This window comes from Triticum dicoccoides, chromosome 2A (genome assembly GCF_002162155.2).
Source record: "Triticum dicoccoides isolate Atlit2015 ecotype Zavitan chromosome 2A, WEW_v2.0, whole genome shotgun sequence".
NCBI lineage: Eukaryota > Viridiplantae > Streptophyta > Magnoliopsida > Poales > Poaceae > Triticum > Triticum dicoccoides.
The window spans coordinates 34,053,347-34,066,117 of NC_041382.1; the positions used below are offsets into that span (position 1 = coordinate 34,053,347).

A 12,771-nucleotide genomic window follows, 5' to 3' on the forward strand; every position below is an offset into this window, starting at 1 on the left:
TTTGAGCTATCACATTTTTTATACTATGTTAACATTTTAATAAATCATAGTTTTGAAAAAAAAATAATTTTGAGTTTTTAAATATATTCATTTAAAATAAAAATGAATATTTGTGGCATCGGCATGACATTTGTGCGACGGTCCTTGTCCCTCCTGGAATAGCCCACCACCGGCTACTTATAGCTGCTCGCATGCAGGCTGTCGTCCGTATCGTGTCAGGCGAGACATAGGCGCGCCCCGGCACTTATGTAGCTTGTTCAGTGGCGAGTAAAGGAGAACCAGCGGAATCTGATATATCCAGCGGCCCAGTTGCAAATCTCCTGACCACGACATGGGTCATGTTGACAATGGCAGGACACAGCTAAATGGCTAACACGGCTTAGATCGGATTGCTGTTGTGCACTGGATCAAACGATTATGGAGGCGGTTGATCTGATCCGCACACCGGTCGACTGACGCATGGCGTACAAATTTATTAAGTGATCCAGATTTTGGTGATCTTTTTTTTTGCGGGAAGATTTTGGTGATACTTTGGTAAAGCTCACTCAGTTTCTAACGTGAAAATGAAAAAAAAAACAAAGAAAAATAAAGGAAAGATGAACTCATGAACTGAACCTAGGGCTTATCTTCATGGATCAACTGAAAACAACAAGTAGCGTCACGGTGATCATCCCAATTCCAAGTTTCGATCGGCATATATATCAGCGTCTGCGTTTATATTGTGTTTAAAAAAAAGTCAGGTTCCGCAAAAAAGAAGGTCAGGTTGGCCGGCCGTACATATACTGAGCCCGACGGCGACTTGGCTAGGTCGCATGGTGCCCGTGTGTCTCGTGTGGTCTGGGTGAGTTATTTACCCAAAACCACCACACTTGAGACTAGGGTAACAACTTGGTACCACGTTTAAGTCAGGACACAAAAAACCATCGAATTTGTGCCTAACCTGTAACGCGGAGCACTGATCGACAGATAAGATCACGATAAGAGCGAAACTGACAGGTTGGGACCACTTGTCGGGCTGATGTGGCAAAGACCAAACAAAAAATAAAACATAGACCAGCTTAGGTGGCAGAAAAGACATGGGTCCCACATGTCAATGACTCAATGTTGATCTTCAATCCATCTTCTTTTCCTATGGAGCAATTCATCGAGCAGCTTGTAAGCGCCGGCCACGAGCACCGACGAACACCTGTGACGGCGAGCAGCCGCCGCCTAACTTGCGCGTGCATGCTCGCGCTGGCTAGCGCATAGCTCGGGAGCAAGAGCTACCAGCTTGTCTGCGTGCTCGTCGCGGCGGAGTGGTCCATCCATCTGCGTCAAGCTCATCGCCATGGCCGCAAGAAAGAGCTCCCCGACGGTCGTCCTGCGGCGGCCGCCTCCTTCCCCACTTAATTGGCCGACAGATCCTCGCCTCCCTTCGCCGGACCCCGTTCCGGAGCAGCCGGCCGCCGCGCCGTTCTTCCTCGGCTCCGACGTCCACGTACAGCCGCTGGTGCCATTGTGGAGAGCAGCACGCTCCTCCCTGGCGACCAGATGCGATGCAGGAAGGATCAGTGGCGGAGCTTGAAAGAAATCTTTGGAGGGGCGAAGCTGTAAACAAACAAATACGAAATCATACATATTCAACAAGTTAGATGTTGCAAATATCAAGTAACTTAGATAATTATATTGATCTTCTCCAGATTAGCTTACAAAATACATTTCTAATCAGTAGAGAATTCGGTTCACTACAAAGTGCTATTTAACCGTGGAACATTCAGTTCACTACTGACCAGCTCCAGAACAAAAGAAACTATACCCAAAATACTATTTAACCATGGAGCATCCAGTTCACTACAGATCAGCCCTTCGTTTCTTTACACCCTTAAAGTGCACAAGAACATCTTCATAGCTGTACTTCTCCACAATTTCACTCTCTATGTTTACTAGCAAGCTATTGGCTAGATAATCATCTTCCATAGTATTACGTAGCCTTGTCTTGATGATCTTCAAAGTAGAGAATGCACATTTCTTTCCATCATGGACCTTCTTCCAATTTACAAATCCTCGCACAGTAAAGACATCTGAACCACCTCGCTTGTTTTTATTGTTGCTGAACAAGAAACAATAGAAGCAATATGCACGATGACTGTCCTCCGAGTACTCCAACCATGATGGGAAATCCTTGAACCAGTCATATTTACAGCCCCGTTTGCGACCTTCTGGACCGTAAGCTTTGTAATTCTTCAAGCGGGGCTGCATAATACCAAGCTTCAAATATGCTCGCCGCACATCATCTCTTTGATTAGGTGGATATTGCCAAATCTGTGGACGTAGTGCTCGATCCCGCTGCAAGAATTCAATCCCTCGAAATTGTACTTCATTTGTTTGAGTTTGATGGCCTTGTTGTTGAGGCATCGAAGGATGTGGTCCATGTTGCTCAAATTCGAGCAACAACAGAGGAGGTGGAACAGGAATTGCTTTTGTTGCTATTGGTTCATCAACTTCACATTCAGTTGAATCACCTCTCTTTCTTTTGAAAAACGCATCAATTGTGTTCCCCTTAAGCATCACTGCCTCTCTTGTTCCCTCTTAATCTGTAAAGGACATTTATATATTTCAGTATAAAATCCAATTGACAAAATCTAACTGACAAAATCAATGACCAGATGACCTAATTAGAATCTTCCTCCACTAAGGTAATTAACAAAACTACAGAATCACAATATTCCAACTTTCCAGAATTTCCAAGGGGAGAGATTGAGAGAGATACAACCATACAGGGAGGGGAATCTGCTCACCGAAGCACTGCTGCGCGGAGGACAGCCACAACCGAGGCAGAAGTGGATGAACCTGAGCGGAGGAGGAAGGAGTCGACCAACCCCTAGCCGGCCACCTGCCAGCCGGTCAGCGGTCGCTCCACGCCGGCAGGCCACAGCGGCCAGTTCCCAGTCGCCGGTGCCCCACGCCCACGCTCAGCCGTCCGTGGTCGCAAGTCAAAGGGGAAAAGGATTCTGGAGTATGGAGTTGGTCGCTGCATCCAGGGCTCCAGGCATCGTAGACTAGTCCTAGTTGATAAGTGGGCCTGTGGGCTGTATGTATACATAGGGGTAGTAAAAAAAATTCATTTTTGCTGGGGGGGCGACGGCCCAGGTTCGCCCCCACGAAGCTCCGCCGTTGGGAAGGATGGCCCAGCGTCCACGGCGGAGCGCGCTGGCGACGCTGGAACTGCTGCGCACCGCGGCCGGCGACGCCGCGCAGGGAGGCCCTGGCTGCGCCCGTGCTGGCGCGTGCCGTGAAGGGCATGTCCGGCCCCGGCCACGAGTGAGCCATCGACGTCCTGGCGGCCATCTACGGCAGGGAGGCCGTGGGCGCGGTGCACGGCGAGTGCTGCGGCTCAAGGTCACCCAGCTCCTCCGCGCGGCCTCCCCTCATCACTGCACGTTGCCGTGTGCTCCGGCAGCCGCCGCCTCACTTGCGCGTGCATGCTCGCGCTGGCTGGCGCATAGCTCGGGAGCAAGAGCTGCCAGCTCGTCGGCGTGCTCGCCGCGAAGGAGTGGTCCGTCCATCTGCGTCAAGCTCATCCCCATGGCTGCAAGAAAGAGCTCGCCGACGGTCGTCCTGAAGCTGTTTGATGAAATGCCTCAGAGAAATAGAGATGGGAAGAAGATGACCATTTACTCATTGACAGGTGGGGGCCGCATCTCATTTGCCACATCAGTTGGTCAAAGTTTTGGTCTTCGCCACCTCAGCCTGACAAGTGGGTCCAAGAGGTCAGAACGACTGTTTTCACGAGGTTATGAGACCATCAGTGCTCCATGTTGTCGGTTAGGTGCAGATGTAGTGATTTTTTGTGCCCTGACTCAAATGTGGTATTAAATTATTATCTAGCCTCAACTGTAGTGGTTTTGGGTAAATAACTCGGTCTGGGCGGCAGGTGCAGGCGGCGAGTCGAGGTCGCTGTGACGGACGGTGATATATATCGCTTGAAGCAAGCAGCATGGATTGCGTCGCTCATGTCGCATCGCGTCAGCGTCTTCTGCCCTTCGTGCCATTGGCCAACAGAAGCCCATGGCGAATGCTCTTCTTCATGGATAGTTACGTCCTTTCTTCTCAAAAGTAGACTATAGTTACCAAGCGATCAACTTGGTAAGCTACCTACAAAAAATTGCAAACAAAAATAGACATAGTTGACGGAGCAGGTTTTTTGTTTGCTATGTTATGGCTAGTTTAGTTTTCTTCTTTCTTCATCATAATTAGTTCGCTAGTTCAGTCCCTATTTCGTGCTATGGCGGCTAACACGTTGGAATAAAATAAAGTAGGAAAAACCAAAAAACTCTGAGTTGTGTTAAGGATTTAATTACTATTATTGGACAGAAACAAATGAATCTATTGCGAACATTTTCTCCCGTAGATATCATTTATGTTACTAGTAGTTAATTCGATAATATTTTCTAACAAAAAAAAAGTTATGGCAAGGAAATTCATGTATTTTTTGATTTTGCTAAAAAGTTTGTTCTATTATTGTCCATAAATAGTACTGATGTATAACCAAATTTTCAAGAATTTGAAAATTTTAATGAATTTCAAAACTATTCACGAATTAGAAAAAATTACAAGAATTTTAAAATGTTTGTGAAATTGATTTTTAACCTTTTCTTGTTTATCGCTATATGTGCTTTAATTTTGTTTTCCTACTATACAGGGAACATTTCAAAATAAATACAATATTTTTAATATACGGTGAACATTTTCAAATACACACTGATCATTTTTTTAAATATATATTGAATAAGATTTAATGTACATGGAATGTCATTTTAAAACACATTCAATTTTTTTAGTATATGATAAAAAATATAGTGCACTTTTTACGTGTCTGCTGAACTTTTTTTAATACAATCTAAAAAATTTAAAAATGCACATTGAACATTTAAAATAATTTTAAAGATAGAAGAGAAAAATAGAAAAACCTGTCAGAAAACTAGAAATCCGGGCAAGGAAATACAAAGAAGAAGAAAATCATCCAGAAGCTTCCCAAACAGGTGAATTCAAAAAATGTCCGCGAATATGAAAAATATTTGTGAATTTGTAAGAAAAGGTGCACATGAAAAATAAGGAAAACAGGAAATTAAATTCCGAAGAAAAAACAGAAAACTCGACCTAGGAAAACATGTGAAAGAAAAAAATGGCAAGAACTTTCAAAACCAATGGAAGCTTCCCGAAACAGGAGTACCCTACTGGGCCGGCCACTTTGATCCCTGTGTAAGCGATGTTATGTAAACGCTCGCAATGAGCGAAACATATTAGTTGGGCAATATGAGCTCTCCGCATCCTGTGCATGGTTGTAGGCTCCATGGAGCAACTAACCAATGGTTATCACTTGCGGGGCTCCTCTAAGGGTCAATTTTTTGCTGGTGCGTACATCCGCCACCATGTGTCACGTGCTGGACGTTCCCTCTATTTTTTTAACGTGTTTTCGGATTTAAATTGTTTCTTCGGGGCTTTTTGGCTTTTTGTTTCTTTTCCCCTGAGTTTTAGAGAATTCTTTTCATGAAGCACAACTTGTGCTTCTCGAAAAAGGAGAAAACACAGCTATGCTTCCGCAATAAGCATAAGATACGCTTCACCGAAAAAAGGGGGAAAGCATCACCCGCAAAAAAGATGAGAAACGCATCTGTGCTTCGGGGCTCCGATTTTTTTTGGGTATTTATTTTTTATTCTTTTCGGATTTTGTTTTTTGTTTTTTATATTTGATTTTTTATTTCTTGTTTTTTCATGAAAAAAAGTTCACCGAAACCAATTAACATATGATCTAATTTTGAAGATCTCGAGCGAGAAATCTAACACAGAAAAAGGTTTGGTATTTGGACGAACAATTCAAGAGATAAAAACGTTTGGAATATACTAAAACATGGAAAACTTCCAACTTTTTTTTGAGGGTAACTTCCAACTTGCGACAAGTAGTGCATATGCAGTGCGCCACCTGTTAGCCCCCGAGAAGGTAACCCTTAATAGTGATTTCGAGGATTCATGCATTTTAGTCTGATTACGTAGCCAGCTTGAAAAGCTCACGCCTGCTAGTTGCACACATTTGATCAACCCATCCCGACGCTCTTTGGTTTCCTTAGAATTCTTGGGACAAGCTCTACCAAAGAGCGTGCCCGGCTACTCGAACGCCCTATTTCTATTCCGCGTCTTAAGCGCCGGTTATAATACAGTTCGCTAACCCCGAGCACACTCGAATGCCCTATGTATGTAAATGGACCGGCCCATGTAGGTCCTTTTTTCACCTTTTTTTGAACCATTCCAATGATTGTACTGACGGTTTCCTGCGCGGTTTTTCCGACTCTCATTTTGGTTTTTGTTTTTTGTTACCTTTTTCCAATTTTAGTTTTCTCTTTTTATTTCTATTTTCCTTTTTCATTTTATCAAATTCATGAACTTTTCAAAAAAGTAGCCCTTTATAAAAAATATTTTCCAAGTTTCTCTGAATTATTTCTATATCCATGAATTTTTCTCAAATTCGTGAAATTTTAAAATTTAAATTTTTTCAAATCTTGTGAACTTTTTTTCATTTTTTCGAACTTTTCCAAATTGCGATTTTTTTCAAAATTTTGAACTTAATTTCGTTTCATAAATTTTATTTTTAGAAATGTCAACGGCCAACGGTCGCTGGTCAACTGATTAATGCAGCTGGGCCTATCTTGAATCAAACAGATCTACAGACGTTGGGCTGGCGCATATACTCCCGTGCGTGGGCTTCAGCTAGGATAACTTCCTGCAAGGGCGCCTGGGAGAATCCATGTCAGCTCTCCTTTTTTGCACCGGTTTACAAAAGGAAAAAGGATGAAAATCGGTTTGGCCCATCGCGGAGGAGGGGTGTGCGCCCTGTACCGTTAAGCCTATAACGGGCGCTACGGACGGCGTTTAGGATTTGCCAGCACTCAATCGAGCGCTCCGGTTGGTCAAACGATTCTTTTCCCGGTTTATTCCGCTTTATCTCCTTGGTTCTCTCTCTCTCTCTCTTCTTTTGTTTTGTTTCTTTCGTTTCACATTCATTAAACTCGGGAGTTACCAAAAATGGTAATAATTTTTTATCCGAGCTTATTTTTAAAAATACATGAACATTTTTTCAAATTTGAATAATTTTTAAAAGCGATCATTCTTTATTTATAAAAAATACAATTCTTTTAAAAAACTGTATATATACAAATATAGTTTTAAAAGTGATCATTTTTTTAAAATTAGTATTTTTAATCAATTGACAATTTCAATTTGTTTTTTACATTATTCAAATATGTATAACATCCAAATGTGAATTACCAAAAATACCCCTGCAATCAAATCGACGATGGGCATCATCCAATACCCACTGTACAAGATCTCTATATCAGTGCATCAAGTTGTATATGGCATGTAATATATATTCTTGTTCTTGTTGATCTGAAATCATCTGGCTTGCCAACTGATGGGATCCCAAAAGGGAACAAGCGGGTTTGGTGCTGCAATTTCTCATGTGTAGAGTAGAGTTCTACATGTCCAACGTTTTTATATGTTTTGTTCTTGACACTGCAACACTTATTTGTGTATACCCGCTTCTTATTGAATTGGTTTCAGTAAATGCAGACCTGCAAATGATAAATGGAAAGATCTTGTGATAGCTACGGAGAACCTCATGCCAATCTGGTTACTTTTCCTTCTATAGGTTTGACATACATGCTGGGCAAACTCTGTTTGAGAATTTATCCTTACAGTAGATTGTTCTATGTGGCAGCACACAGGACATATCATCATTCTGGGTAGTGTGCGCGCGGCGCTTGCTTGCTTTTGGTGCAGGTGTGTGAGTGTGTGTGCGCTCGCGCGTGTTTTCAAGTGTGTCCGTGTACTTGTATCTGTATGTGAGAGAGAGTGGGAGAGATGAGGTAGCCACATCATCAAGGTGAGAATCAATTCAATTTTGATGCGACGAGAGATAATCAATGTCCAACATGCGTGCCCTCATGTTTAAACTCTAAGTACACAGGTGTATACATATTACAGCTTCTATGGACAAATCAGATACCCTCAATATATCTAATTTGTCCATATAGTTGTATAATATTGTAATTTTTTAATTATTTGTTGAATCTTTTAGAGATAAACTACCGCAATAATTCCTTCTTACAAAGAAAAATATATTTTCATTGCTTTTTTTCTGTCATTTATATTCCTCTTATCAGATAAAACCACTCCTAGAATTCTTTCCTCCTTACTTTGACTTGCAGCGCATTGTGTTTAACTAGGTCATTGTGTTGATCTTATTTCCACATATTAAAGCCCATAGTGTGAGAATATTTTAGAAATTTGATACAAGCAGTGTAATTCATTGTGCGATTTTAATTAAGATACTTAGCATGATGATTTGTAGACTGAAGAGTTTTAATGTTGGCTTTTCCCTCTATATTAATATTTATAATTAATGTGTATGTGTGCGAAAATAAATATATGTGCCAGAGAAAAATATATACATGACCATGGTTATACAATGCTTTGCATGCCTAGTTTGTGTGCGTGCATAAATTACTAGCAATAAAGGAAAGTGCATTTGGGGGACTGGCTCCATGAAGCCCGCTATTATTATTTTCAGCCAAAATACTTTTTCCGTACCTTAAAAAGTATGCACATCAAAATATATTTGTAGCATACACATACTAATTTTCATTAGCATATATATTCATATGTGGTGTACAAAAAAATACAGGTACATAAGCATTTTCATTGTTGTATTTGGGCCATATTTTTTTCTTTTTGTATAGCCTGCAAATAGTGGTTTATTTAATGAAGATTTACATATAGTTAGAAAACATGTATATGTTTTTTCAAATGATTTTTAAAATTTTAAGTAGTTATGTCTTTCAAGTGTTGAATTCTAGTAATAGTGAGTACTAGTAGTAGACTGCCATGCAGTTGTTGTAACCCATGCTTGATTAGCACAACATTAGCACATGAGGATAGAGGCATGGTTGTTCATCAAAGTAACGTGACTGCTCACTGAAACGATGTGCCTGAGAAGCCTCTAGTAAGCATGCTAAACTAGACAAACGTACCCATTACCATCGCTTGCTTAATTTTGACTGATCAAGAGATCTAGCTTTTTTAGTGTAACGGCCGAGCTTTATTGATTCACTAAAAGAGGGATGTGGCAGTTCTAGCTAGATTATGAGCATCATCATTTGACTCGCGCTGTTTGTGTCTAAAGATGGACACCTGAAATTCTCTCGCCAAATAATCATCTCCTTGAGAACCATGCAGTAGTCGCCCCTTGATTCACAACCTTGATTAATCTCCCGCACAACAAAGATTTTTGCAACATTGAAATATGTCAAGAGACCTAGTTGTTCCATGCATCAACCACATGCAGGTGTCCTTGGCAGGAGAACTGCTATACAGACGACATTCACAGATGATTTCAGCACGGCACTCCATCTCACACCATCCATTCAAATCGCCAATGTACAGAAAGTTGTTGGATTTGGCATCGGCTCAGCATCGTGCAAGCAAATGTCGTCTGTGAAGTAGTTTCGCCTTGGCAGTGTGTGGGCTGGATTCCACTTCTCAGTAGTTCTCTAGTACGTTGTGCCCCTCCTGTGACACGTGCAACAATGTAGCCCGAAAATTGACTGAAAGAGCAGGCAAACTTATTTTTATATTTTTATTATTATTATTATTATTATTATTATTATTATTATTATTATTATTATTATTATTTGTATGTATATATACAGATGTGTTGTATTTTTTTCCATGGTAACAGATGTGTTGTATGTGTGTGCGAATTTTGAAGAATAGGCATTTATACGCGACATATACAAAAACATAAATGTATGAACCAAAATGGGCATATCTTTTGTTGCTTTTGGGACAGAATTTATCATTTTTGTCTAGCCTACAATTTATTATATTTTTTTATGAAACTTTACATACACTAGAGAACATGCATATGTTTTTGCAGAAAAAAAATTGAACTTCTTGAAACTTTAATTTCAATTTTTGAAACATACCAGGCTCCATGGAGCCCGGGACCTACACTATTCGATCTTCCTTTGTTCAAATGGCCAATGGTTTGTAAATTAGCTGCTAGGTTAGTTCTGAATAAAAGCATTTTAGTTGTTCGTGCACATGGATAGGCTGGTTAGGATAATATGGAGCGCGCGCGCGCCCACACACACACACACACACACACACACACACACACACACACTTTTTGGGTCGCGCGTCTGCACCACGATTAGAAAACTTAGATTTGCATATTCTGCACATCTTCATGTTTGCTTTAAGTTTTTTTATAGTAAAACTTATAACGGTAGACGATTATAAATGATTTATTCATAAGTTTTTAAGTTCCATAACATAAGCTGAATAGGAACTTTGTGTGGGAAGTGCGAAATCAGGTTTCCAAATCATGGCACAGATATGTGGCCCACAAAGTGTGTGCGCGCCCCCTGCGTGCCCCTTCGAATTTCTCTCAAGAAATGGCCTAGTAAAACATTGATGCACTTCTAAAGTTCTAAGATGCATTTTTATTATTATCTTAGAGAAATTGATTGCCCAAATTAGTTTCTAGGATACATAGGATAGTAACTTCTATTTTGCTGATCCATGAAGGATTTGACTTTCCATCCCTTCAGCTCCTCGGGTGTGGGAAGTACAATAAATTGTAATATTTACTTGCACACGGAAATATGATATGTGGAGGAATTGGTAAAATGAGAAAAAAGCAACTCAATGTTGTAGTTCTCATATGTAGAGGTTTTGCCTTTGGTGTAACACATAATTTCCTTCTAATTCTTGCGACAGGCAGCCCACAATGGTTGCCAGATGGAAGTAGAAGTTCGTCCTCACAAAGATGAAACACTATCAGGTGAGCTCCGACTTACCGCCCATGGTTGCTCTTTGTGAACCCAAAAAGTATGTTTTTGCCACCACAGTGGTTTCTTGTCTCATTGCATCTTGTCTTTCCAGGCCGCTCTCGATGATAGGTGCTCTTCTTTGATTTGAATAAGAGTTGTAGATGTTTGCTTTTGAATTCAGTTATGATATATATCCCATAACTTATATGGCATCTAATTCTATTATGTATCCCTCGGGTATATGCAAGTATGCCCTGTTACTAACTTACTTACAACAATTCTTGATTTCTTTAAACTGGCCATGTATGACTTCATTGTCCTCATAACTCACTTTTTCACTACATGAGGTAAACATGGATTTGATATATACTTGTTGGAGGTAGGAAATGATATTAGGTTCACCTTCATATGTTGATGTGCCAAAATTAGGGTGCTTACAAACCATGAGTTTCTCCCTAGGTGCATTTTAAAACTGCCAGATCATGGATTTTACAGAAACTAAAGCTATAAATTAGCATTTAGTTTGTGCTATGATATGAAGTGTACAATTCCTTTGTATGTGCACAAAAACAACACTTGCATAGGCAACATATATGATGAAACTAAAATAAGCTAGCATTCCATAGTTGCAGTGGCAAATAAGCTTCTATTTATCTTCATTTTAGCCCAATTGTAGTTGAGTAAATTGCATGGTATGCTTTATAGTTTCTACTACACTATAGCTCATGTTGTTTGTCTATTCAATTTTTCTGCTATTGCTTAAACCATCGAAGGCTTGGCCTCACATTAGGCCCAAACGGGGAGGATCAAGGAGTCTAAGATCAATGAGCCTTTCATCAATTCATAACTACAGTATGATATAGGGGTGGATGTTCTACACACAGTCAAGGGTATCTTATTGTCTTGTTTTCCTCCACATTATTATAATAAAATTAGGAAAATATTAGGATGTAACATGTGGTATAATCACCATACGGGATAGTTCCATGTTTCCTTTTTTTAACAAAAGGTGGATTCTATTGACTCAAACTGAAGCATCAAAGGGATACAAAACACAATGAACATGCACCTGGTCTACATGACTAGGTTACACACAACCAAACACCATGCACACACACAACGAATCACTGCGACAAAGAGGAGACTCATACAGGACCAAAGTTATGGCTAGGCGGAGGAAAAAAAATCTGAGACAAGCAAAACAACGATCATGTGCACCAACCATCTCTTGACATCACAAGGATAACGGGAAAGATTCTTCAACAACGCCTCCTGAAAGAAAACGATGCTTAAGCACCATTGGGTTTTCACCCCAAAGTCAAGAAATCCGAGCAATACCTTCAACAAAAGGCGTCCCCTTCTCTTGGTCAGAAGTTGCAGTGTTCCCGAGTCTAATTCAATGTTTGGGTAAGTGCCAACAATAGTGAACCATATTATGATCTACCATGACATCATTATATTATTTCTGTGGGGATTTGTGGCAACTGTCGTTCTGAGCTGATGTGCACGTCCTGTTTTTTCTTCTTCTATGATCCAGGAGCCTGGAATTGAACAGATGGGTAGAGCCATCTGCTACTCACAACATATCTATATTTCGATTTGTGCCAAATTCGTGTAAAGAGTTTTAGGACAGAAGAAATGCATTGCAGCTTTATGTAATTCATTCATGGATATCTTCATGTGTAAACATATTCAGGTCATTGTACGTGTTTATGTATTTCTTTCACGGCTCTTGGCAGCGTTTCGTAGAATCATATCAATACCAATATCTTTCATGTTTGAGAAAAGATTGAACAAATATGCCTCTGAAATGAACAAAGATGAACAACTAACACGCGTGTTCATCCGAGATAACTTGCCTCATCACAGCACAAGCCGTAGCAAAGTTCTCGCAAACTATGTA

General features: G+C 40.5%; 1 protein-coding gene across 1 annotated transcript; it reads right to left on the minus strand.

The window, feature by feature from the left end:
- Positions 1-1,716: 1,716 nt before the first annotated feature.
- LOC119358777 lies at positions 1,717-2,878 on the minus strand. The gene is made up of 2 exons (XM_037625195.1): positions 2,778-2,878; positions 1,717-2,573 (listed from the first exon to the last, which is right to left on the minus strand). The coding sequence occupies exon 2, from the start codon at positions 2,545-2,547 to the stop codon at positions 1,831-1,833; it is 717 nt and encodes a 238-aa protein (XP_037481092.1). The 5' UTR covers positions 2,548-2,573; positions 2,778-2,878; the 3' UTR covers positions 1,717-1,830.
- Between the last annotated feature and the right edge of the window lie 9,893 nt (positions 2,879-12,771).